The sequence below is a fragment of the Urocitellus parryii genome, chromosome 3 (genome assembly GCF_045843805.1).
Source record: "Urocitellus parryii isolate mUroPar1 chromosome 3, mUroPar1.hap1, whole genome shotgun sequence".
NCBI lineage: Eukaryota > Metazoa > Chordata > Mammalia > Rodentia > Sciuridae > Urocitellus > Urocitellus parryii.
In genome coordinates, this window is record NC_135533.1 from 51,203,678 (window position 1) to 51,231,122 (window position 27,445).

General features: G+C 39.8%; 1 protein-coding gene across 1 annotated transcript in view; it reads right to left on the reverse strand.

Annotated features, from left to right (window-relative positions):
• The window catches only part of Grm8 (glutamate metabotropic receptor 8), a 738,202-nt gene extending 714,180 nt beyond the window's left edge, over positions 1–24,022 (reverse strand). The window contains exon 1 of the mRNA XM_077796710.1: positions 23,513–24,022. Coding sequence (XP_077652836.1) covers positions 23,513–24,022 — 510 coding nt within the window. The remainder of the gene's footprint in view (positions 1–23,512) is intronic.
• Between the last annotated feature and the right edge of the window lie 3,423 nt (positions 24,023–27,445).

Sequence of the window (27,445 nt, forward strand, 5' to 3'; positions counted from 1 at the left end):
TTATTGCTCTTACAGTGCTAAGAAACTTGCCCAAGTTCATACTGCAATTAGCTGGGGGACTCAGGAGCCCCTATTTCTCTGACTCCAGAGTCCATGTTCTCAGCAGCCAACCAGACTGCTACAGGATGTAGGGCTTTAGAGCTTCAGATCTGCCGTCAGACTCAATGAGTTCAAATCCTGACTGCACCATTTAGATCTGCATGACCTCGGGCAAGTTCTTCGCCCTCTTCAGTGGGGATCTGTAGGTGGGCATAAGAAGCGTTCATAACTCCTAGGGCAGGCTGCAATGAAGAATAATCAAGGTGACTCAGTCAAGTGTCGAGAAGGGGACCCAACCAGCAATAGCCATCACACTCCATCTTCCTCTTCTCCAGGCTTCAGATTCCTCAGGGCCTGTCACTGGTCCCAAAGGGGATCCCTGGCAAGCATGAGAAGACGGATCTGAAGGAAATCCATCTCCTCTGCTGGAAAACAACCCACAGCACACGCTCTACTGACAGTGGGTCAGTAGTGTTGTCTTTGGAGATAAAGGACAGGACGGCACATTATTTGAACCTAAATGTTCAAAGGGCGTCAACTCCTTTATAGCCCAGAAGACTTTCTGCCTTGCTGCTGCTTTTCCTTTCATGCCTCCTAATGGTTCCGTCTGTCATTATGAGCCTTTCAGTTCTGCCGCAACAAAGCACAAAGGGATTCCATCCTTTAATCCTCAATACAGTTTGTCTTTATAGTTTGGCAGGTATGAGTTGGTTGCGGCAGTAATTCCTGAAACCTGCCTCTCATTATGCCAAGAACTGCAATGTGTTGCCGCATCAAAGCGTGAGTGATAACAAATGCTTTCCGATGCTGAGAACTGCTCTTTACAGCCAGCTTCCAAGTGCCCTCTTGACATAGAAGAACTTTTTTGACTAATATCAATCATCATTAGCAGCAAATGGCGGTATCTATCCCGCTGACATCTCAGCCAAGGAAGGAAGCCACATCCTGAGAATGTCAGCTGCTACCTCAAGACTGAGATACAGAAATTCAGTAAAGAACTTTTTTACTTCCATGACCAAAATTATTTCATCAGTCACACTACTAAATCTTTTTTTTTCATTTTGTTTATTTAATTTTATTTATTTATTTGTGTCTTCATACATGTACTTTGGATAACGATGACCATCACATTCCACCATCATTTCTAACCCCATGCCCCCTCCATTCCCCTCCCACCCCTCTGCATGTACTTTGTATAACGATGACCATCACATTCCACCATCATTTCTAACCCCATGCCCCCTCCATTCCCCTCCCACCCCTCTGCCCTATCTAGAGTTCATCTATTCCTCCCATGTTCCCCCTTCCTACCCTACTATGAATCAGCCTCCTTATATCAGAGAAAACATTAGGCATTTGGTGTTTTGGGATTGGCTAACTTCACTGAGCATTATCTCCTCCAACTCCATCCATTTACCTACAAATGCCATGATTTTATTCTCTTTTAATGCTGAGTAATATTCCATTGTGTATAAATACCACATTTTTTTATCCATTTATCTACTGAAGGGCATCTAGGTTGGTTCCACAATTTAACTATTGTGAATTGTGCTGCTATAAACATTGATGTGGCTATGTCCCTGTAGTATCCTGTTTTTAAGTCCTTTGGTTAAAGACCAAGGAGAGGGATAGCTGGGTCAAATGGTGGTTCCATTCCCAATTTTCCAAGGAATCTCCATACTGCTTTCCATCACAGTACTAAATCTTAAGGAGGTATTTAAAGTATTAAGTTCATCTTTCTAAATAAAACTATTGTTAGAAGTGAACATAATAGAACTTTAAGTAAGTCCCTATTTATGACCTCAGATATTTCAAGAACCCAGGAAAAGGAGAGTCAGCAGGAAAAGTGACATTGCCACATTGGCCTCATTTAAATCTAGTAATTCAGACAAGCTTCTTCACCCTCCCTAAAAACTTCACCCAGCAGGGGATGAGCATCTGGGGGGTGCGAGCCCCAGCAGACCACTGATCTACTGACTAGTCAACAAACTGACTCTTCCCTTTGAAAGCTCAACACACTAAGCAGCACCCAAACTCAGCAAAACCCATGCAAACAAGCAGCTCACTCCTGGGCAAGACTGCCTCTTGCTCCAGCAAGCTGGAATTTTCTTTCCTTTCAAATGCTCTGAAGCCTTGATAGATACAGAGCCCTTTGGAAAACGGTCCCATAAGGATTCAATCTTTTTATTAATAAATTAATCAATCCTGAAAAGTTCTTTGAAACATCCTACTCCCATACAATAAACGTTTGGCTTTCGGTGAAAGCCAACAGAAGCAACCATGCCCAAAGAAAAAGCCTACTCATGATTTTTTTCATAATGTCTTATGAAGCCAATTGATTTGACCTAAGGTTCAACTTCTCAGGGCAGGGTTTTTGGCCTGGGATAATGCCCAGGAGGAGCTGAAGTTTGAGAAGAGTAAGAGCTTTGTAATCCAAAGCCCTTCATGAAAGGAGAAGTCTCTCTGGGAGTCTATTTTGATGGATGTTGACCTATAATGTCCTGAAAAAACAAACAAGTCTCAGGAACTAGCAGTGAATCGATGGCATGATTTCAGTAAGAGTAACTGGGTAAAACATTAACCACTTGTGTTAGATGACAACAAAGTATTCTCAAGAGAAGCCTCCATCCTCCAGAAGGCATTTGTCCTCAGAGAACCCCAGAACTGACATTGATAAGGTTTACTCCATCTGTACAACTTCACCTGCTCCCAATATTCCCTGGAGAGCTCTAGTCCCTGCACGCAGGCACATGCCAAAATATGGAAATATCTGCCTCTTCCCCTAATGGCACAAGCTGCAGTAACGAGCCAAAGAATTATTATAAAATATTGCTAATAATGCAATCAAATCAGAAAAGAGGGTTCTTATAAGATGGATGAAATGAATATAAAGAAAAACGTTGACAAAAATAGAAGAAACTGAAGTTTAGATGCTAAACATCAAATCCAACTTTGAACCAGAACAGATTCCCACTCTAACCACTCAGACAAGGGACAAAGAGTTTTGGTTCTTCCCAGAATCTGCTTTCTGGACTTAGTTTTTGATGTGAACTTCCTTGTTGTCTCCTTGATCACCAAGCTATCCAGTCCCTTCCACTCCTGGACCCCTGGTATAAGGAAGCCTCTTTACTTTCAGGGACCATAAGGTGCCTGCTTGGGTTCAGGTCATGTGGTGGTAGCCTTTCACTTTCACTTGCCGCATTTGGTCTTCTATGGTCCTTAGGCCAGGAAGCCCTGATCCTACTAAGTCCAATATTTTCAGTAAATTCAGCTCAATCAAAAGGGCCTTAAAAGTCCATCTATTCCACTTTTTTTTTTCCACCTATAAGGCAGAGAGGTTGAAGTACTGCTCAAGGTCACACAGCAAATTGGAAGTATAAACCAAGACTTCCATTACCCAGACCAGTGGCTTTCACACGGTTCCACGGATAAAACCTGGAGCATTAAGCCAAATCCCTGCCTATTTTTCCAGGGATCCCTCTCGTAGCAACTCCTAGTGCTATTGTTAACCTCACACCTTCTCCAGAGAATGGTCCTGGATAGAGCCACCTTGTCCACAGGTGTCTGGGAAGGAGTTCTAACTTAGGATGAGGGTGTCTATAGCTCAGGACTGATTGATGCAAAGATAACACTTCCTTGCCTCAATGCAAAACAGATTCTGATATAACTGATGCTCTGGAGCATCCCACAGGATCAGGCTAAGACTAGACTTCACCTGAAACTATTTCCTTTATCTTGAGGATGCTCAAGTTGCATAAGATTCAACAACTCAGTTGCATAAGATTCCCCGTCTTCAGCTCTGCTTCTAGGAAACCTGACCTGACACTCTATGAGTGCTCCAAGATGACATGTTGGCTCAGCCCCCATAGTGACCAAATGAAATGGCCTCCACAACTTTCTCTATCAAGAGTCCCTCAACAATGAATGCAGTCACTGGATAAAAAATAGTCCCCTTCTCCCTTTCAGCTTAGAAGTCTGCCCTTCCTCCTGGGAAAAGCACCAAGCACCTTTTTCTCACCCTCTCAGCTCTTACCTCTCCCCTGGCTTACAGTTATATGTTGAAAGATATTTTCTTAAGTCTGAATGATTATGCTGTCATTGGCAAAAGAATGTTCCCTAAAATACTCATTCTTGCAATTCTCCTTAGAGAACAGAGAAATATTCCCAACATCCTTTAATGTGCTTCTTATAGGATGAAATCTTTTTATGGGGGTTCATCACAACATAGTATCACCAACAAGCTACCCTTCACTTCTGAAATCACTCTACCCACTTTCTAAGAGGAACCAATCCTTGCTGTGTATCCTAACCAATGTTCTTCTCCAGAGGCAGCATTTGGGAGAGGTGATTTGTCATTTCTGGGATTATTACTTAACAATAACTTGCTTACCTAAACTAAGACCCTAGAATTTGGGTTTAGACTGGTTTCTTTCCTGATAGAGGTCAGATTATTGACAAAATGTCTGGAGGGTTTATAACTGTAACAATAATGACTCTTCTTATACAGTATTTAATATATGCCAGGTGCCCAAAATATGTTACCCCTTGTCTTCATAACTGGTAGAGAAAATAAGACATGAAAAAGTTAAATAACTTGATCAAGATTAAGTAACACATACATAGTAGAAACAGGATTTGAACCCAGGTTTTTCCAACCACAAAGAGTTGACCAGTCCTGCTTATGGCTCCAGAGCTACACAGAGACTAGTTCTACACTGCAGCCATTCCTGTTCCAAGTCTCCTGCAAGAATTACTAGATGCTCTCAAAATTGTGCCTTGATAGAGTGTAGTAATATAAAAGGCACTTGTAATGGATAAAGATAAGGATCCAAAGGGGCTTTGGAAGAAGATGGAGCAAATGTGGGCTACCCTATCCCTCCTATAGGTGTAGCTAAATTTGGGTATCATATCCAAGAGAAACACAAGAAGACTCAGGAGGAGAGATGAAATCAAGCAGATTAAGCACCTCAGGATTCAAGGAATGACATGGTAGTAAATTCTTAGATTTTAGTTTTTCCCCATATAGTTCATTTATTTTTTCTTGTTTATTGTGGAGAAACCAGCAATCTGGAAATGACAATAGCTACCAAAAACAAATAAAACAAGCAAAAAAATTTTTGTATCCGAAGAACCAAGGAAGGGGCAGATAGCCCCTTTAGGCAAAAAGAAAACATGTAGACAATAATTCCTCTACTCCAGCCAAATGCCACCACCAAAAAAAAAGAAAGAAAAGAAAAGAAAAAAAAAAACACCCTGTGGTCAACCCCCTCCCACATAGGCCAAAGCCTAGTGGGGCCTCTATACAGACCCAACACTCAACACCCCAGCTTGATTTCAGAGGGTTGAGTGAGGAGTCTGGCTTCCACCTCAGCTAGGTAGCAATGCCCACTCAGTTGGCATCAGGGAAGGTTAGTCAGAGTCCAATCTCCGCTTCCACCACTGACAGTGCAGGTCTGATCTCTAGCAGTATCAGTGAGGTCACTTGGGAGCAGTAATGTAGCACTAGTACCCCTGCACTGAGTAGTATCAGCCACAGGGGGCAAGAACAAACATTGCTGAAACAATGAAAAGCTACAGTTAGCAAAACAATGGGATATCAGGAAAAAAATAAAGATAGAAAGTAGAATCAAGTAGAAAAATTTTTAAATAAAATATAGCTTAGCTGAAATTTTTTTAACAAAGGGAGGGACCTCAGTGGATGGGCTTCAAAGAACAGAAAGGACAGAGTATCAGTACATTTGACAAAAGAACAATAGAAATTACCCAAGCTAAATTAAAGATTAATTAGACTGAGGGAAAAAGAAAAAGAATACAACCTCTGGAGACTCACAGGACTTATAGCAGCTGACTCTCAGAAGGAGTGGGGAAAAGGGGTGGGAGAGAAAAACAAATTCTTGAAGATTAAAGTCTAAAAACTTTCTGAAGTTGGCAAAAGACAGAATCAAGAATCTGAGTGAACACCGAACAGAAAAACCCAAAGAAGTCCATGCCAAGGTGCGTCATTGTCACACCAAAGACAAAGAAAAAAACCTCCAAAGTAGCCAGAGAAAAATAGCACAGTACCTACAAGAAGAAAAACAATCCCATGACAGAGAATTTCTCAAAAGAAATCAAGAAGGCTCAGAGGAAGTGGTATAACATTTTTCAACGGCTGGAAGAAAAGAACTGTTAATCAGAATTCTGTATACAGAAAAAATATTCTTCATGGATGGCATTCTCAGGAAGGAAGACTAAGAAACTAAAGAAGTTCTCTAAGCAGAAAGGAAAAGGTCAAAGAAAGAACCTTGGAACATTAGAAAGGAAGAAAGAACAACAGAGAGCAAAAAGTGGATAAAAAATACAATGGACTTTGCTTCTCCTCTTAAATTTTCTAAATTTTGTTGATGAATAAAACAAAAAAATCATAACACTATCTAGTGGTCCTCAAGATGTGCATCAGAAATATCTAAGACAATCCTATGATTATGAGGAAAGGTAAAGGTAGGTAAGTTCTATACTTCCAGTGAAGTATAGACACCACCAGTAGGCTGTAATAAATGATGTAGGTAGAAAGCTACATAAAGGGTAGTCTCTAAAACACTGCAGATAAATCAACGTGGAATTCTACAAAATGCTCCAGTAACCCACAGGAAAGCAGGAAAGGAGAAACTGAAGACGGGGGAGGTGGGGTAGAGGCATCTCCACCTCTTAGGCAGAGTCCCTCTGCAACTAACTAGAGCCTTTTTATAAGGGAGCACAGTCCATCTGCTGCTCTGGGGGTACATTTGGAATAGAATGGGCGGGGGGAGATCCCACCAGGCTTTCCCACAGAGCTTTGCCTTGGACATTAGTGTGGTTGAGTGAATGTTTGTACTGGTAGCTACAGAAGGTTCTTCTCAATGCAACAGACTGACCAGCCAGTGTACCCAAAGGGGATCCTTGCCAGGCCTGGGTCTCAGCTAACCTCAGCATGGTGGATGCAACCTCCTGGGGAGATAGGTACATTTACATTCTGATCATCTGCTCTGTGTGCAAGCTGCACTGCTGGATGGAGCTAAGATGACTTTGATAAAGGTCTGCTAGAGCTTGAGCAAGTTTAGAGAAGTGCCCCAACACTTCAAAGCACGGGTTCAAAAATCAATCAGTCTTAATACACTCTCCCTACCAGCTAGAAAGACCTATTTTAACAGGTATTTTCAGTCTTAGCAATATTAAGAAGAAATGAATACTGAGTACTGAAATGAATGAACCTTCCTTTAATTTAATTTTATTTTTTTAATTAGTTGCTCAAAAAATTACATAGCTCTTGACATATCATATTTCATACATTTGATTCAAGTGGGTTATGAACTCCCATTTTTCCCCGTATACAGATTGCAGAATCACATCGGTTACACATCCACATTTTTTTACATAATGCCGTACCATTGTCTGTTGTATTCTGCTGTCTTAGGGACAGGAATACTAAATCTTTCCAGGCAGGCAAGGAGCCCCAGGTCTTATTGGAAATCACTTTATACAATGTGCTGGCCTCGTGTTTCTATCTCTTGGAAGAATGCTTCTGAAAACTTTTCATTACATTTTTTTATAACTTTTATGTTTAAAAAGGGGGGTCCTGGGGAGGGTACCTGTCAATTATATGTCATTCATTATTCCAAATAGAATTATAATCAGGTCACATAAAAAGCCTCTCAATATACTTAATAATGGCACTGGTAACTTAAAATATTAAAATCTATATTAGAGTGGAAAGGAGGACTTTGACTCATTGTCCCCTTCCAAATAAGCACAAACCATGTGGCACACTCTTCCAGTCTTCCTGTCTCATCTCTCATCCTCTCTCCTTCTCTCTGCCTTTTCTCTTGCCTCTCACCCCGCTACCCTGCCACAATCCCATGATATAACAAACAGTAAGATTGTAGGGGGCAAAATCAGGGTTGATCAAAAAAGTTCTGATTATTCCTCCTTCCACATACACAGCACCTAAAGATTTTTACAAAAGTAGTTCTATTTTTCTAAGAAAATCTCTACTTATTATGTTTGTACTGCCTTTAGCCAACTCTCTTAATTAGATTTTTCTATTGAGTTCTGATCTGTACCCCAGATTCCTAAAAGGTGAATTTGCAGACAATGCCAGGTAGATTTCCTCAAGTTTTTTGAACAACCTACTTTTCACTAAAAGGCAAATAACTAGAGGAAGCCTCTCTTCCCACATCTGACTCCCAAGTGCAGAACTGACAGTTGCAAAAACGCAGAAAGATTGTGGAAAAAACCAGGAATGGGGTTCCATGGCTTCTTATATATTGTTAAATTTGAAATCAGTGCCTCAAGTTAGTTATTTCTTTCTGCCTTGAGCTGATTAGCAAACATTAAATTTCACGCTAATGTTCCCAAGTCATTTGCCTGCAATGCAGGACTCACTTTCCAAATTCCACTAAATGTGGCTTAAAAAAAAAAAAAAAAGAGGTTCATATCCCTTCTTGACTCTGTTCTCAAGTACTTCTATCAGCCCTAGACTCCTCGTACACGTAGATATTTACTGCATAATCCATAATCCTAACTTTACACTGGCACATGAAACTAGTGGTTTTCTAAAGCAGTCCCAGAATCCATTACCATGGAAACAAAAGGTATAAAAAGCTGGTTTTATCTAATTGGAAAACCTAGAGGAACTCTAAAAAGATCAAAAGTGTTTTCAAAGTAAAGGTCTAACCAAACACATTAATAGCTTAAAGCAGCCTTGGAATTGAGGCCCAAGACACACATAACAGAGGAAGAGCCCACTGGGTCACAGTGGAAAACAGTTCTCTGGTTGGAATGACACAGGGACAGTGGGCCACTGGCCAAGACCACCTCACAAAAGCGGCTGAAAGAATTCAGTTCTCTTCCTCTACCAAGATACAGGGCAAGGGCTCTGCCCTCTTCCCACAAATATGAAAATGAATGGTTTGCTTTTCTGATATTGATAAAACCATACAATCCCTGGTGCCAATATGTGCACCCAACCATTCTAAGCTAGACTCTAATGGAAATGAGAAGTAAATTTTTAAAACCTTAATATAAATAGGTTTATTTTATCTTCTCTCCATTTGATCTAGAACTTGATCCCACATGTTGAGGAAATGCTGTCATAAGTCACATTTTAGTTTGGGAAAGGAGTAGGCGCAAAACACATGCATTTATTTTGATGTTTTCAGTGTTTTCCTAAAGTCCAAGTAATTTCACCACATCCTGTCGTCAAACTTCAAAAATGAATTCTGGATATATTAGTCCTTCCATGGAGAACTTCCTGATCTATAAACTGCTCAGACCATCTGTAATAATACAAACTCTTCCCATCAGATATCCTCCTCAGAAAACATCTGCAACAATAGGAAGCTCCTGTCAATGCTGCTAAAAATTTTGCAAGTTTCCTAACATTTCCTGGGAGCTGTGTGGCCACTCCAGTGGCAAGAAAGGCACACTAAATCATAGGCAGTCAGACCTCGTCCTTGTAGTGAGGCTACTCCCCACCATGGATATGCTGAACAGCCATCTGCCATTCTGACCACCTACACACTGAGAAGATGAGGCTTACAGAGCTGAAGTCTTCCATGTGGAAGGCTTAACTTTTTTCAGTCTTTCAGAATGGCAAAGAAAAAATGGATTTAACTCCAAATGGTGTTAAACTAACAGCAGGAGTGTGTTCAAAGAAAGGAAACCATACAGAAAATCTGAAAGTGTACCATCTTAAAGGCAGCACAAGGCAATGGTTGAAAACAGACTTTTGAGTCCATCAGACCCTAGTTTTGAAAACACATTGGCTACTCACTTTATGGGTAACCTTAGAGAAGTATGGTTTTCAGCAGAGGAAATGAGCCTGATCTGACAATTGTGATGAAGATTAAATAAGATTAGGCAAGCTAAGTGTTTAGCATAGTGCATATAGGAGGCCTGCAAACATTAAGTCTAGTGTTACTACCAGGAGAAGCAGGTGGAGCAACAGGAATACTTAGCCTGGAAAACTAAAGGCTTGGGGACAAGAAGGTTCTTCAGACATCTAAAGGACTACCCCATGACAAGAGGAGAGGGAGTGGGTTGAGAAATAGGTTTAACACAGAGATCAAAGGATCCTATCTACCTATAACTCCTGCCAAGGGTCTTAATAGATTTGACTTTGGATGGGAGGCTATAAAAGAAGAACTCAAAAATCCCTTTCAACTCTAAGACCATGATTTCAAGGACTTGGAACCAGGGAAAACAATCACTTTGAAAAAAATAAAAACTATTTTGTACCAAGATTCTTAAAACATCTTGAAAATGTCCAAATGCCCATGGATCATAATTGATTAAGATCCATCCCATTTAAAAACTGTGGAATTCTACTGAACTTAATTCTGAGTTGCTTAAGACAAAATACAATGCAAAACTATGTACTTTTCCTTCATAAGAACCATTTTTTAGATGGGCATAGATACTTTAGAGGTAATTCATCAAGTAGATATGATAAGCCTAATTTATAGTTTTCATATTTTACATCTAAACTTGCAATAGTTTACTAGATTGAAATACCAATGCTACTAGTTTGAACATTGTGAAAAAATTTAAAATAATGTGCCAAATATTTATTCATTAATCCTGTACCATGAAATTTGAGAGCACTGATTTAATAGCTAAAAAAAAAAATTATCGCATACTATGCATAAAACTGATCAGAAGAAGCTGAAATTTAACTATAATTGCAGTTCCAAAATAAAGGTTTTCATTTTAGTTCAGTATAATTCAAAGAAATTTTTAAAAGAAAACATAAGACTAAATCTTAAATTCCTAATTCTCCCAGCATGTGCTAAACCCATCCTGCTTCACGTGGAGACCCTGGGTCCCAAAACTGCCAAGACAGTACAGATTCAGATCAGACTGGAGCTGACAGATGGGGCATTCAGTAAAGGAGTGATGCTGGGTTATTTCATTTTCGTTAGAGAAGGAAGCTGTGGGAAAAATATTCTCCACTTAATCTATTTTATCTTCAGCAAATTTTACCTGTAAATATTAATTTATACCCCAGCCAAATTCACTAGCTGCTTAAACTGCATGAATTACATGAATGCAAATGAAATAAAGGAATCCAGACTTTAAAAATAAGAGGAATTTCCAGTATCTTCTTTCCTCCAGCAGAGGGGAAGAAAAATCCATTCCCGTGGTTTCAAAGACAAACACCTCCCATTGAGCTCCCATTCCAATTGGTAGGGACAGGAGAGTAGAAATCAAGGCTAAAGCACTGCAGCATTAAGCAGAAAAAAATTATCATTTATGCCATTTTCACTACAAAATCTAATTCCCAATCACTCAAAACCCTTTCTGCTCAGATGATTGTCAATTCCTCCAAATGTGTATCTTGCTGAGATCTGTTTACTGTCTTGTGAAACAGAAAGCAGAACAGTTGGATTGCTCTGCTTACTCAGGATCAGAAAGGCAGAAAGATGGAACTGTGAGCCCCTCAAAGACAGGTTTGTCCTATGGAAATGAGGCTATTAGAATCAATTCATTGAAAATGCATTTAATTTCTCATTTGGCAATTATATACCTATACTTAATGATAATAGCATAAACAGTCAAGATACCCATGGGACAAATGAGGGGAAAAAGCATAATTTTTGATCTTAGGTTATACAGATTTTCAAACAGAAAGAATGGAGTGGCCAGGATGGGGAGTGGAGGGGGTTTCTGGGCTCCTTCCTTAAATCTTACAGCAATGCACCCCTTTACCTATTCCTCCACCTCTGATCACAAAGGCACCCCTGATTCTGTCCTTTGAATACTCCATGCCCAGCGGCTTGGATTTTAACTGGAGGCCCCCAACTTTGTGTTCACAGGGATCTAAGGACATAGCTTTCCAGCCTTCCTCATTTTGTGTCTTCCTAAGAGACTCCTAAAATAATCCTCGAAAAGTTTCTCATAGCAGACAGGTGCTATGAGGAGAAAAAGAAGCTTCCACTTACTTCCACCCCCATCATAGCTGAGTGTGATCTGGTTTCAGGTCAAAGGTCCATGGAATTCCTGGGCTTAGAAGATTCTTTCTTTTCTCCAGACTCTAAGTTTATAAACCCCTACACAAACCTCTAAGCCCAACACAATTCCACATCACTGTACAAAGCCTTGTGCTGTGGACTGAATGTGTGTCCCTCCAGGAACATAGGTTGAAATGTAATGGTGGTGGTACCTTTTGGAAGTGATTAACTCATAAGGGTGGCGTGTTCATGAATGAACTAGTACCCTCATAAGGCACTAATATGAACAGATCTTATAGGGGGAAAAAAAAAAACAGGGAGAGCTTTTTCCTCTCTCCCCCTTTCTTTCTCTCCCTTTCCCATGTTAGGATGCAATGAGTCAATGAAAAGATCCATCCATACAGGAAGAAGGCCTTTACCAAGAACCTACCCACCCTGGTACCTGATCTCAGACTTCCAGCCTCCAGAACAATGAGAAAGGTGTGCTGTTTAAGCCATCCAGTCTATGGTGCCTGTTCTAGCAGCCCAAGCTGACCAAGAGAGATTGGCTGGTAACTGCAGCTCACTCACATGATGTCAGCCTTTGCTCTGAACCCGGAAGGCTGCCCAATGGTATAGCCCTTATGAGATCAACTCACGTTGTTCACTATTATTTTACATGTTAGTAATTTATCTTCAACTAGATCCCAAGCAACATGACAGCTTAGGATCTTATATTTCTTTCCTATTATCTACTGCAGTGTCAAACATGGTACACATTCCTACAGGGGTCTGAATAAATACCTATTGGTGAGTTGAATGCAAATTGTCCATTAATCTGTTTCACCATTAGGTTAAAGAAGGAGGGAAAAAAAATGGGTAAACTGCTAGCACTATTCTGCTTCTCTTGGCAGGGGGGCGGGGGGAGTAAAGGAATTTAGCACTGAGTTTAAAGAGCTATTCCAAGCACTATTTGGCATTATTTCAGAGTCTACCATAAGATTCTGTCTTGAGTGGTCTGGTTAGGAAGGACCTGTGTAAGTCTGCATTGTGTAAACATAATTTCTCTACCCTATGAAGTCCTTCTGCCTTTGAGTAAATTGTCCATATTTTATTAAAATGAAAATTTACTAGGGCAGAATTGATATGTTTGACTTAATAAAAGGTATGTGACTTCTAGAGCAATTACTTCTGACTAGTGCTTTCGTTGAAAACATTTGTATCAGGTGACAGAAATCGGTATAACATAGATGTCCCTGGGAGAAAAAGAAAAAAAAATCTTCCCTGTTCTAGTCAGCTTTTTTGCTGTTGTGATCAAAAGACCTGACAAGAGCAATTTTAGAGTAGAAAAAGTTCATTTGGGGCTCATGGTTTTAAAGGTCTCAGTCCACAGACAGCAAGCTCCAGTCCTAGGGCTTGAGGTGAGCAGAACATGGCAGAAGAGTGTGGTGGAGTAAAGTGCCTCAGGATATGGCACCTGGAAGCAGAGAGAGGCTTCTCCTCTCACCAAGGACAAAGTATCTACCCCAAAGGCACACCCCCAATGACCCACCTCCTGTAGCCACATTCTAACTGCCTATAGTTATCACCCAATTAACCTTATCAGGAGATTAATGCACTGATTAGGCTTAGGCTCACATAACCCAATCATTTCACCTCCAAACTTTCTTGCATTGTCTCACACATGAGCTTTTAAGGACACCTCATATATAAACCATAACATCCCCAGAACAGAGGGTAGCAGTTTTAGTTGACTGTGAGTGTGTTGTCTGTCCAACCCTGCCATCTACCCTGGGGTTAGTTAGCTGCCCACCTTCAACCACAATTCTACCATCAAAAACTGGGGTCCTGCAGAGTCAAGCCAGAATTGTTTTCTTTGGTTCTGTTTTGTTTTGCATAACTAAATCCTAAGGGCACTTTTGTTCAGGTGCAGAAGCGATACTGAATTTTAGCAAAGCTTTTCTACCCAGTCTTTTCTTTAGTTTGTTGTTTTTTAAATAAAACTGACTCTCACTACTGAACACACACACTTGGACTATAATAGCTACCCTACTTTCCTACTTATTAGCTCACCTGGCTAGCACATGAGCTGATAAGGTCTCAGTCTCAAGTTTGGCCTTGAAGAACACTACAGCCTTGCTCTATACCAGAACCCATTTGGACCTATCATTTTGTTCTGGTTTCTTGACCAGTGACTACACCTTTAATGTTAATCTGTTATTATTCATAAAATAGGGTAAGTCAGTATGAATGGTTGAGAAATTGGAGAAGTACAACTCAAAATTCATGTCCAGCTGATGGGGAGACATAATACCTTCCTCTTCAACAGCATCATAACCAATATGCATGGTGCTTACTCTGTACCAGGGATTTGCTTAGGACTCTATGCATTTCATTTTACCAGCCTACATTAGAAATCTTATAAAGGAGGGACTATTGTCTACATTTTTAGAGATAATAAAGCTATATTTAGAGAGAATAATGACCTTGCTTAAAGTCACACAGTTAATATATATTATATCAGAACTCAAACCCAGCAAGTCTGGCCATATAACCTGAGCTATGTCATATAATTCATTTTCATCTCTTAAGAATATCAGCATCACTAGATAAGTACTTCATAATATTCTATAGTTTGAATACACAGCTTCTGATAACAAAGGTAATATCTACAAGACACAAATATCTAACAAATCTGCATGAATAGGATATGGCATTTGCTCTATAAGCAATATAAATACAAGCATTCTGAGAACGCAAATAAATAGAATTAACATGTCGTAGATACTTAAAGTATAAGAAATAGTCCACGAACTGAAGAAAGCTAGAGTTCACTCTCAATCTGTGTGAAGGAAAGCAAGAGTAAGATGCTAGTACAAGGATACGTTACCATCCGCATGTCCCAGGGCTTTGTGGGGCTGTGGGGGATACACAGAGGCTGAGCCATGACTTCTCTGAATTAACCAGCAGATTTAGGGTTAGTTTATACCAAGGAAACCAGCCTCCCTCTGCTCAGGAGGTACCCGGAAGAATCTTGGAGGGAGGCTAAAGACCAACACTGAGAACACATGTTGATGGGCTTTGCTGGACTTAATGAAGGAAAGCTGCAGAGATTGGCCTCATCCTGGAAATAAAGGTGGCTGTGGATAAATACTATTCCTAAACTCCTCCACCTTACCATCCTGGTGTTCATTATATGTTTAAACTACATAAAAATCACATGTATGCTTCGATGTTGTTAAGAGAGATAGGAAGAGTCCTCAATTATAGCTAAAAGAGATGTCTCTGTCTTTTGCCAGAAATTGTGTTATATCAATTAAATGGGTAAATAGGCCCTTTCCCCACCATGGGGAAGATGGGCCTCTTGTGACCCTCTATTGATTAAGATTGCTGTGGAATGTTATTTGCAATCTCATTGCATAATGGAAATCAGGAGGCAGCTGTCATGGTTTCTGAAGACAAATTGCTGGGAGCTGAGATAAATCATAGCCTCCCTCATCTCTTACTGTTTCAATTCCCAGTTAATGTGTATCTTGAAGTTTAAGTTTCTTACATCAGTTTGCTCTACTGTTTCTGTAGTCAAAAATGAGTAAAAGTGGCAGGATCTGGGTGACCCTGCTTTAGGAATCGTGTCTCAGTGACCATTACACCGATCACGACTCCCAAGCGATGCATTATTTAATAAGGAACACAACTTCCAAAGGAGCGCACAATTAAAAATAGATGCATACAGCAGCTGCTGTGATTATGACCAACATGAACTGAAGTCTAACCAGGTAGGAGTCGAAAGAAAAAAGGCTGCTGTCAGACAGAATATTGTGAAATCTCGTTTTTGCTTTGCATCCTTTGACTTGCTAAGTCAGCCAGCAAGCAATTTGTATGGAGCGGTGGTTCTCAAAGCGTGGCCTGCAAAACAGCAACATCAGCATCACCTGGGAACTGTTAGAAATGCCAATTCTCGGAGCCCACCCTGGACCTACTGAATCAGAAACTCTGAAGGTGGGCTCAGCAATCTGTGTTTCAACAAGCCCCCTGGGTGATTCTGATGCATGCTAAGTTTGAGAGCCACTGAACTGGAGCCATAAGACAGCCTTCAAATTTTGTCTTCTGAGAAGTTATAACCTTTGGTTGGGCGGGGGGGGGGGGGGAACCTGTGAAACAGATACCTGTACTAAAATCAAATAAAATCACTGAATTTTTAGTTTTTCTGTAAACGCAAAACTGCTCTAAAAAAATAAAACCTACAAAATAAAATTTTAAATATTGTTATCTTTAGGGTCATTTAGTAGAAAGAACAGTACTTTCCTTATATAGATCTATTTATTTATTGACAGCTACATTGACTTGTCCTAGAAAGGTTTCTAGACAACTTAAAAATATATATATAGCATCCAAACACAAGCAATTCTCATGGAAAGATTTCTCACTACTTTTAAAACAAACTCATTGTTTCAGGTACCCAAAAGATAGGCATTTATCACTAAATAAGCTCTTAAAATGTCCTTTGTATTTGCTGTAGGATTTTCAGACCATTTGGGGCTACAGAAAAGAAAAAAGTAAGAAAGATTTAAATTCACCATGTTTAAATCTGTTCCACCCAGCCAGAGCCACAGAGCTTCTTTCACAGTCTGAGCACATCTCCACTACACCCATTCCAAGTTATGAAGGGCCACAGCCTGTGATCTATGCCTGTGTCCCGGGAGTCTGCCCTATAGCAAGATGGTTGTGGTTATTTATTCATTAATTCAGCCCCTTCAATGGTCCAAGAAATGACCCTCTGATACCAAATTTCATTCGAGAGCTCACAGTGTTTGGATGAGGCTCTAACATTGTTAGGACTATTTTTCAAATGATAAAAGATCTTAAGAAATCAAAGGGAAGCTGGGCACAGTGGTGCACACCTATAATCCCAGTGATTTAGGAGGCTGAGGCAGGAAGATTGCAAGTTCAAGGCCAGCCTCAGCAACTTAGCAAGGTCCTAAGCAACTGACCAAGACCCTATCTCAAAATTTAAAAATAAATAAATAAAAAGGGCTGGGGATGTAGCTCAGTGGTAACATGCCTCTGGGTTTAATCCTCAGGACCAAAAAAGAAGAAGAAGAAGAAAGAAATCAAAGGGATATAACCTTTGATTGCTTCTCTATCAGGGATTTGTAAAATAAATTATGGTCTATTCATATAATTAAAAATCAAGCAGCCATTAATGTCTTATGATTCTCAATCCTGGACAAATATTAGAATCACCTGGTAATTATTTAAAATGTATAAAGGCCGGGCTCTACCCCAATTTCATTGATCTTGGACAGGGTTGAACATCCATATTTTTATTTTTTTTATTTGTTCTATTTGGTTATACATAACAGTAAGATGTATTTTGACATATTATGCATACATGGAGTATAACTTCCCATTCTTGTGGTTGTACATGATGAGAAGTTTCACTGGTCGTGTGAAATATGTGAGCACATGCCAATTCATTCTACTGTTTTTCCTATTCCCATTCCCCCATTCCTTTCATTCCCTTTGTCTAATCCAAAGTACTTCTATTCTTCCCTCCCCACCCTACCCACTTATTGTGTGTTAGCATCCACATATCAGAGAGAACATTCGGCTTTTGATTTTTTAAAAAGCTATCCAGGTAACATTAATGTGCTGCCAGGGTTAACAATCACCGAGCAGACCTCTATTAGCCAACATGGAAATCTCTCCCACATTTATTATTAAGTAGAAAAGAAAGTTATAAGACACATAGCTAATTAATAAAATTATGTGTGCATGTGTAATTTTATTAATAGATGTGTTGGGATCTAGACCCCTTCTATTTTACACTATTAAATTATTTATTGCTTAAACCTTTCAAAATGAGAATGCACTCGTGTACTCTACTTATTTAAATTTTAACTTTAAAAATCTATTTAGAGAGAATATGAATGCGCAGGAAAACGAGGAAGCATGTGAAAATAGAACTCCCAAAATACACCATGTTTCCTTTTTTCTCCACACTTCTTCCTCCTTCTGTTCCTTTTTCTAAAAAAAAAAAAAAAAAAAAAAAAAAAAAAAAGTATAAAAGTAGAATACACAAAATTCTATTTCTGTCCTATCTACCCAAATATTATTTCCAATATTTGGGAGTAGGACAAGGGAGTGAGTGGAGAGATATGGTTGGTTCACTCATCCACTCAACATTTACTGATTTCCTGGACATGGATCCTGCCCCAGGTGCTTATGGTCTAATGGGGGATACACATGAGTACAGACTACTACAACAGTGTGCAGTACAGGTTAAAAAGAGGAAGTACAGGAGGCTTCTTTGTACAGGTAACAAGAAACTTAATCTAGTTGAAGAAAGTGAGAAAAGACTTCCTTGGCAAAGTTGAGGTGAACTTTTGTGGGATAAAGGGTTCGGAATGGTAATCATTAAAGAGTTTTAAGAGAGAGAGAGATTAGGAAGTGCATGCTTTTGACAGATCTCTCTGGGCCCATTCTCATCCAATGTCACTGCTTTGGGCCACTGGAAAGAGTATCTGATCTAAAGTAAATGAGCTCTTTTCATAGTTAAATTAGAGCTTGCTACAAAGCCAAAGGAATGACTGAAGGAGTCTATCTTTCAATTTTCTGTTATCTATTTGCCCTTAAATAAGTCTTACATGAAATGTTTACCTCCTGTTGAGTTTATTGATTGTGGTCATTTATCTGTCCATCTAACTAGATGAGCTTGGATATGGCAGATTTACCTCTTCATAGTTTACAGTTAATAAAATCCATTGTATGGAATAAATAACTTGCAAAACACTTGGCTTTAGTGATTGCTACATTTGGTAGAGTCTCTTGAAAGAAAATATATCTTTGTTAACACAGCAAAGTAGGCAAAGACTTCCAGGGAAGTGGGATACTTCGCTGTATTTCATTTATTTCACATGAAGATCAATTTTAGCCATTTATAACCAGCACAGTTCCTCACAAGGAGAAATTATCTATCCCACCCACAAATGGATTGCTATTGAAAAGTCTCATTTGATTGCTTGGGAAGGAAAAATACATTATAGGCTATCTAACCCCTATCCTTCAAGAGTAGAAAATTAACAATCCAGGTGAAGTTAACTAGAAAAACAGAAGAGGGAGAAATTATATCTGACCCTGTCCTCTTACAACCCAATGCATCTTTGAGGACATCTTTCCTGCATGACCTGCAGCATCAATGTGCTCTTTTTAACTCAGAATGTTCATCCTTTGCCCAAAGTTAAGACATATGATTAGTGTTTTGAGGAATAGACCTGATGTAAAGGAAAGGGCTAGAAATGTCTAGAAAAAAATGGCAACAAAATGGACCTCTTTATTAAACATAAATAATTTTAATCTACGGGCTTCCCAGAAGACACCTCATTTTTTAAAAAAACTATTTTTCAAGCTACTCAAATTCCGGGAGCTAGACACCTCTTTCCTGAGCTTGCTACAATACAGGAGGTCCTGAGGGGTCACTACTAGACCTTTGTTTTTTGTTTTTGTTTTTGTTTTTGTTTAATAAATTCACTGCCACCTTTGTATTGGGTGGAACTATTCTGCAAACTTGCTTCCACTCTCAACACATCTGAGGGATATGGGACACTCCCACTCCTCTGAGAAAAGTAGCTCCCAGAGAGAGCAGGAAGGAGTCACAGATTCACTCACTGGGTCCTGCCATTGGAGAGGCAGATAGTTTTGATAACCTGACATACACCCCTTGATGGGGAAAGAGAGAGTGACATAGGCCTCCACCCCCCCACACCCCAACCCCCCCACCTCCACCCCAATAACCCACCCCCCGCCAGGGTTGAGAACTATGGTTCTAATTGAGCATTCAGTATCCTGTAAGCCTAAGCCACACAGTGTTTCTTGCTCCCAGGTAGTGTCTGACTCCCCCTTGTGCATTCATCTCTGAAATTAAAGGGACTTTTTTTTTTTTTTTTTTTTTTTTTTTTTTGCTTCTGAGTTTTCTTTCTAAGAAGAAAAACAAAAAGGACAACACCAATTCCCTCTAGATCAAATGAGCCGGGCCTTCAATACTCCAGGCAGAGGTGGTGTCCATGCGGGGACTAAATGAACCTCCCCTGCTGAGGCTGGAATCTCCTTTACAAAAACGAATCATTTCACTCCATTTGATCCTGTGCAAATGAAATCCCCTTCTGATTTAAATACAGACGCACTAACATGCAGATGCCAGATAATTCATGGATCTTTTGTAGGAGATTTGATTAGAAGAACATAGAGGGGCACAGGACAGAACAGGTTGTCACAGGAGAGACAAGACTGAAGAAAAGTAGAAGGGGACACCTGAAGGATGCAGCCTCCTTCTGAATTCAGTTCAGATAAGTTCTGGCAGGTAGAGACAGACTTTTCCAAAATTGTCCAAAAAAGAGAACTAAGACATTCAGAGGTAAGTTCTAGTTTTGGCCCAAATATTTTCTATAAAATTTTAAACAGGTTCCAGCCATGTTCTTAAAATCTAGTTCATGTTTATTGCTGAGCAGGAAAGTAAATTCACAAGTTGAGAGCTCTTTTATCTCCCCTGTTCCAGGTTAATTGTTTGTATGTTCTCAGACTAAAAGACAGGAATAGTGGCAGCACATGGATTTCTGTGCATCTTTTTAGATTCTGTAAGTCTTGTGCTGCTGTCCTGCAGGGGTCATAAACTTTCCTAAAATTTCCTTTCATTCAAGTCATACATAGCATTTGGCTTAAAAAGATGATTATTTTTCAAAATGGAATGAATCCCAATCTCTAATGCTTTGTTAATCATTTCTTTGATAACTATACTAATATTTCATGTCAGTCCTAGCATGTGGGGGTATAAACAGAAGTTATCCATATTGTAAAGTGGACCATTTTTTATCCCAAGAGTAACTATCATTATTTCATAATTAAAATCACTGTGGAGTGCTAGCTGGAGGTCGTATATCAATCATCAAAGTGAATTAATGAGGCACACAATAAATTGGAATTATCTAATTCGCATTCATTTGGTTTCAGGTTCAACTGAAAGACTGGCTGAGCACCTACACCCTCTCACTGACTCACTTTTGAATGAGATCAATTTTTTGAATTCAGTAGCTTGGTTAATAAACAGATTTATTTCCTGAGGGTTCAATGTGTGCTCCCACCAGTGTACTGATGGTGTTAGTTATGACTTCTACCATTACCAGCGCCCCCTCCTGGCCAAATATAACCCACTCCCTATGGTCAGTCAAGAGTAGCCAGAGCAGCCTCCTGGAGTGCTGAGCAGTAGCTCAGGAGCTGGCCTAGAAGCCCTGAGAGGATCAATAGTAATCCTATCCCCTGGTCAGATGGAGTCCCTCCAGAATTATTCAAAACAGTAACAGAATCAGCCAGTGAGTCAGGAAAGAACAGAGCAGAAGGAAGCCAGGTCCAGCCTATGCAAAACAAAACTCCCCTCTCACCTTCAGATGGCCTGAAGTTTCCTTCAGCAGCCCAAGGAACCAAAGGTTTAACTGCATTTTCTCTTAATCAAATGTACCTAACAACCTAACATGGTATTACTATTATTACAGTATTATTATCACCATCTTACAGACAAGCCGACACTGTGGTAAAAATTAATGTAAACAAGCTTTGAAAACCTCAGATAAGCTCATTATCTCTTCCACCCCACTCCTCAAATCCTTGCCTTCTTTTGGCTGGACACTACAGGTAGGGGACAGATTCATAGGTATTACTGTGGGATTTGATGGCAATGAACATTAACATATAAGAAGAAGGTCAGAGAAAGGAGGAGATCGTTATTAGAGTTTTCCTCTAAGTATTTCTGAGTCATAGTCACTGAGTTAAGAACTGAAAAGGAATGCTTTGGAGCAGGCAAAGAGGAAGGTCAAATCAGCATGGGGAGAACAGTTGGGGAAATGGCTGAGCTAGACAAGACCCCACAGCAGAAAAGGCCACCCAGCACAGAATTGGAACCTCTGGGAAGGATCTGAGACTCCAGGAGGTGGGAGAACCCTGGAGAATCCTGGCTGGGCACCTTGCCTCCAGGAAAGGAGTCCATCAGCCCAAGAGAGATTATTGGCAAATGCTGAGCTTCCTTTGAGGGTTTCAGAAGACAGAGGATGAGGGCACTTTTGGCTGTCTATTTGATCCTGTGTCCTCTCACTACCAAGAGACTGAGCCTAATGTCCTCACTACCAGGAGACTGAGCCTAATGTCTTGCTCAAATGTCTGTGTGCTCTCTGGGGCCTGTTTGTGCCTCTCCAGTATGCCTCAGACACAGAGAGCTTCTACTGAATAGCCTCCTCATTTGAGGAAATTTCATCAAACTGAAATTGATGAAAGCTGCCTCTTAGCATTCTTTCCTCTAAACTAAAGGAATTCATATAGCGGCTGCGCAGCCTCTCAGGGGATGTTGGAGAGGATCCAGCCTGAGATGTGGACCAAACTAAATGGGGCCCCCAAGATATCTTCCAAACCAGAAAGCCTTTGATTCAATCTCTTTCATCTTTTTTTTTTGTAAAGTTTTCTATCACTTTGTTCATTTTTGTCACTATGTCTGTCATCTGTCCAACTTTAAATTTAATATTCATGGGAATCGTTTCTCACAATAAAAAAATGAAGCCTCATTAATTCAGGTTAAGTTGGAAAAAATCAAGTCCCACCGAGTAAGAAATCAGAGTGAAAAGTATTTTCAATTTAAAAAAAATATGCCTGTTACAAAAGACTACAAAATGGATATTAATAAATAAGATGAGAAAGTTAATGAAAATGGTGAGTTACAATAACTATTTTTATAGCACTTTGTACTTTTCAAACTGTTTTTACATATAGTATTTCATATTGCCAATTTTATTCAACATATAAATTCAGTGTATAAGTAATAGATCATCAAACTTAAATCAAAGTGTCTTGATTTATCCTGTTAAATTTGAACTATTAACTCAATAAGAATTATATGTAATTATTCCAAGTCTGCATTGGAGCAGTTTGAATTAATGAGGTTCTGCTCTATTGTAGTTATAATAAGCCTGACAGTTTTATGGCCATCTTATCTCCCAGAGTGTCACTCCCATCTACGCTTTAGTAATAAATACTGTTTCTTCATACAGGAACTTTTGTCACAACAGAGCATCTCACCTTAGAGAAGTCTCACCAAGTAAATTATCTCATACATACCTCAAACACCGATGAAACATGCTGTATGATCAATGTGCTAAGTATTCATTATTCTCTAAAAATGCTTGCTTTAATTAAAAATGAGCCTTACTGAGGATATCATTCCAAGATGGTAAAGGACCCAATATGTCACAGACTTACCATTTTTCTCTTTATTTGGGGAAAACAGTTACGATTGATCGAATTGATTGTAAATAGTAGAATTAAAACACATGTAGAAACCCAGACACAGAATCCCCCTTTTGAGGAACCTGGTGACACAGAAAGGGTCTACCTATAGGCATCCTCATCTTCACTTTCTTCTTTAACCTCCGCTTGGAGTCAACCATTTACTGTCCTTTCACAAGGATCAGAAAGACAATGCCTTTACCTACCTTAAAAAGTCTTAAAATGTTAGCAACCATGATGGACACGGAGCTTGCGGCAGCACCTATGACTCCAGAAATCTTGTCGGGCTTGGTGAAAATGGGTGGATCTCCATTAGCGCACTTCACGTCAGAAGCGTCTTTTTCTATTAATGCCTGCACGAAGGTTAGTGACTGCTCCAAAGCATAGGTGTCCCTGGAGCACGTATCAAGGATCCGGACGCCCAGAGTAATATTGGAGAGGAGATCAGGGTCCTTGTTAATCTGGTCGATTGCATAAAGCATGGCCTCAAGTCTGTGGATCCCCTTTTCCTTCTTCAACTCCCCACAAGGCACCCCTCTCTCTCCCTTTGCATGTACAGGGAAGAGACCCCCCAAAATGATGTCCCCATCCACTCGTATGGAATGGGCATACTCCTGGCTGTGAGTTCTTTGCATCATTGTGAGGATCCAGTAGAACTTGGCGGTCAAGAGGAAGAAACAAGGGCAAGAGGCTGATCGCTTTCCCTCGCATACCATTTTCTCCACAAGTGGTGTTGCAATCCAAGACCCAAAGTTTATTCTTGCCACAGAAGACGGGGGACCACCTGAGGCTGCACCTTCTGGAGGCTACCATCAGGTCCCATGGGGGAAAGGCTCTGTGGGTTTCAGCAAGTTGTCTTGATGTGAACGTCACAGTGAAATTCCATCAGACCCTTAAGGTTCAGTTTTACCCCATATAAAGTCAACTTGCCTGGAATGATGCGAAAATTAGAATAACATCTGAGGTTCTGATGTTGGCATGAGGTCAACGATTCACGTCCTTGAAGTCAGTCCTGTAGCAGAATTATTCCTGAGGGTAGGGGGAGGGAAGAAAGGTTTTAGTGGAGCTGATTTTCGTATATTTAAGTCCTGTCTAAACCAACCTCTTTTTTTTTTTAATTTCCCCTATTCAGTAAAAAACTAATTCTTTTTGTCCCCCTGTGATTCTGAACACCTGGCCACACTGCATCTAAACAGGGAGATTGATGACACTTTTAGAACAAGAGAAACTGAAAAGTATCAGAAACTAGGTTGATTCTCTCAAGACAGAAAGTATTTTTATTTATCATTTTATTTTAATAAATCCTATTTCCACGCAGCTAAATACCCTGTGATGAATGGCATTATTTCTTTGCAATTTTATTTTTACTTTTTACAGCTATTTGAAGTCAGCATTTAAATTTTGTCCACAAAATCATAATGAAAGGTGGTATATTCAACAAGCCAGTCATCTGTTAATGACATTTTTTTTTTAGTGTCCCAGATTTCCCAGTGGGTAAAAGTGATTATTCAATCACAAAAAAGAAAGAACCTACAAAGATCTCAAAATATGTAAGTTTTATAGCTTGTAAAAATTTTAACATAGAATACCAGCTTTTCCCTGTAAGCCATCTTATCATTTTCTCATAACAAAACAAAGACTCGAAAATTAAACACAAAGGGAGGGTTATATGTGAAGATCTTCCTATTACCATTGTCAGAGTTCCCAATTAATTTGTCAGGGCATGCTTACAGTTCTGAAGTAAATACGCCTTGATCCTAGAATCACGAGGAGCACTTCAGAGCTGGAGATCAATTGAAAACCTTCTTAATTTTGTCTGACTCAGTAGGGGAAACAGTTATTTCATCAAGACTAGAAATAACCTAGAGTGAAAAAGTCTACAGGCAAATCTATAGAAAAAGTTTATTCTAGGGCCTTTGTCCTTAAAGAATTCCAGGAAATTCTTTCAAAAGTCTTTTGAAGAGGTTTAACTGAAAAATGAGAACTGACTTAACATAGGGAATGGGAGATTTGAAACGTACAGATAATTAAGGGAATAAACAGGACCAATTTATTTTGGCAGGATGGTTAATCTAATTCTCATTTCTAACCTATTTTATATATGAGTTTGAAACCTGAAATTTGGCCCATTTCCCTCTACCCTAGCTAACCAACATCTGGTTGTATTTTCCATTCACTTGTTCAGGTTCCAGTTCATAAAATTTTCTTTCCATCCTCCTTGTCCCAAAAGGAAGGATGGTGCCTCCCTAGGGGACAACTGAACAGATGCCCAAATTCCTTCAGAGAAAGGCATTTTTTTTTTCATTTTCAGATTTGAAAGGGGTTCTTAGTAGGCCTGTTGAGCTGTATTTCTGAGTGTCTACCTGGAGCCTGGCCAACCAGGGCACACTCTGCTAAGATAGTTCTATGCTGCCTGCCACAAGTATTGCTGTCTCCTGGCTCATGGTAAGCCTTGGATGTCTCTACACTGCCCCCCAAAACTTAGTCCTCTTCTGTTTTTTCTCACCACTCAGTTCTCCTAGCAGCCATTCTCCCTCTAAAAATCTGATTCCACAAGAACCTGGCCTCAAGTATTCCACCAAAGGAAACACTTGGAAAGTCTTCTCAGCTTTCTGGATGAGTCCATTTAAGGTATGGACCATATACAACCCATCAAGAGAAGTAAGACTGTGTTTTACAGTTTCACGGGGAAGATCAGTTTTATGATGGTAAAACCTCAGTAACTCTGACCACTAATTTAGAAAATGAAACCAAGTCCCCATGGCTGGAATGGTGTCCCATACATTCTTTTCTGATAGAATCAAGAATAAACAAATAAGGTGAAGGGGAACAGATAGAATCTGTTCTCCAAAGATCAGCTTTCCTTCCTTATGCCACCTCACCTCCCACATACTCAAACACTTAAGAGAATAAGTGGTTTTCAATTATAGATGAACATATAAACAATCTATCTTCTAATCACAAAGCATCCTTACCTACGATGCAGTCCTGAAAGTAATAAATATGAATTTCTTTAAAATGTATTGGTGTTTGTAATAATGTTTAGTCTCTTTAGCATCTCCTAGGTCTGTTTGGAAGTTTAATTTAAGGAAAAGGTCGGGGAATGGAGAGCAATGAAGCAAGAATCTTTTGGTTTAGTGAGTGAATGCATTGAAATGAAAAACGAGAGGTTCTGTTTGGGTTATAAGTTTATTGGACAGCTCACTTCAGTTTCTGCTTGAGTTTCCTCCTCTGCAACATAGAATTAATTGCACGCAAGCTCTCTAGCACTTGATTTTCTTGCCCATAAAGGAGCACATGGTAAACAGTACCTGGACAGGGGACATGCTCAGTTAACTGCAGCTTTACCGTTGCTAATCTGGTTTCTAATTCATTTTCTACTAAAACTGAGCAACTTTTTGTGGTTTTGTCCAGTTGGTAAGGTTTTTGCTGAATTTTGCTTGTCATTTTAAAAATAAAATCATAGCTACTTACAAAATGTTTGAATACTGCAGTTATTGCAGAGTCTGATACATTGCCATGAAAATCACAGACGGCTTGATAGCTAGAAGTTTTAGTTTCCCTTTTAAATTCTAAGGAAAAATATATATATGAAAGTTCATGAAAAACCTTGTAACCGAGGTTTCACTGTACGATCTTACATTGCCCAATCTTGCTCTTATAGCACTCTTGTGAGCTTTAATCCAAACTCATCCCAGTTGGAATCAATGAATTTTAAAGAAATAATGACCTTTCTGCACTATAGATCCAAATAGCTCTGCTTCATGTTCCATGTTTGATTTTAAGTAACTGACCTTTTTCTGGGGCTGGAAGGAACTGGCCTATGCTGATGGACTTTATCAAGGGGGTTTGAAGACTGTCCTTCTGAAAATGACCTCGGAGAGGAAGGGATACTCAGCACTACTCCTGGGCCCCCAGGGAGGGGCTCTGCAACCCTGCAGGCAAGCTTACCCATGATCCCTCCTAGTCCTTCCCGTTCACCCCATTTCAATCCACTCCAAGTACACCATACATTATATATCACCAGCCCTTCCACTGATGTTCCTGTGGGCCTGGTCTCCTTGGAGGAAGACACCCCATAAGGAACTTGAGCCTGTGGCTCCCTAATGTTGTTCCAGCTGTTTCTTGAAAGACCAGTA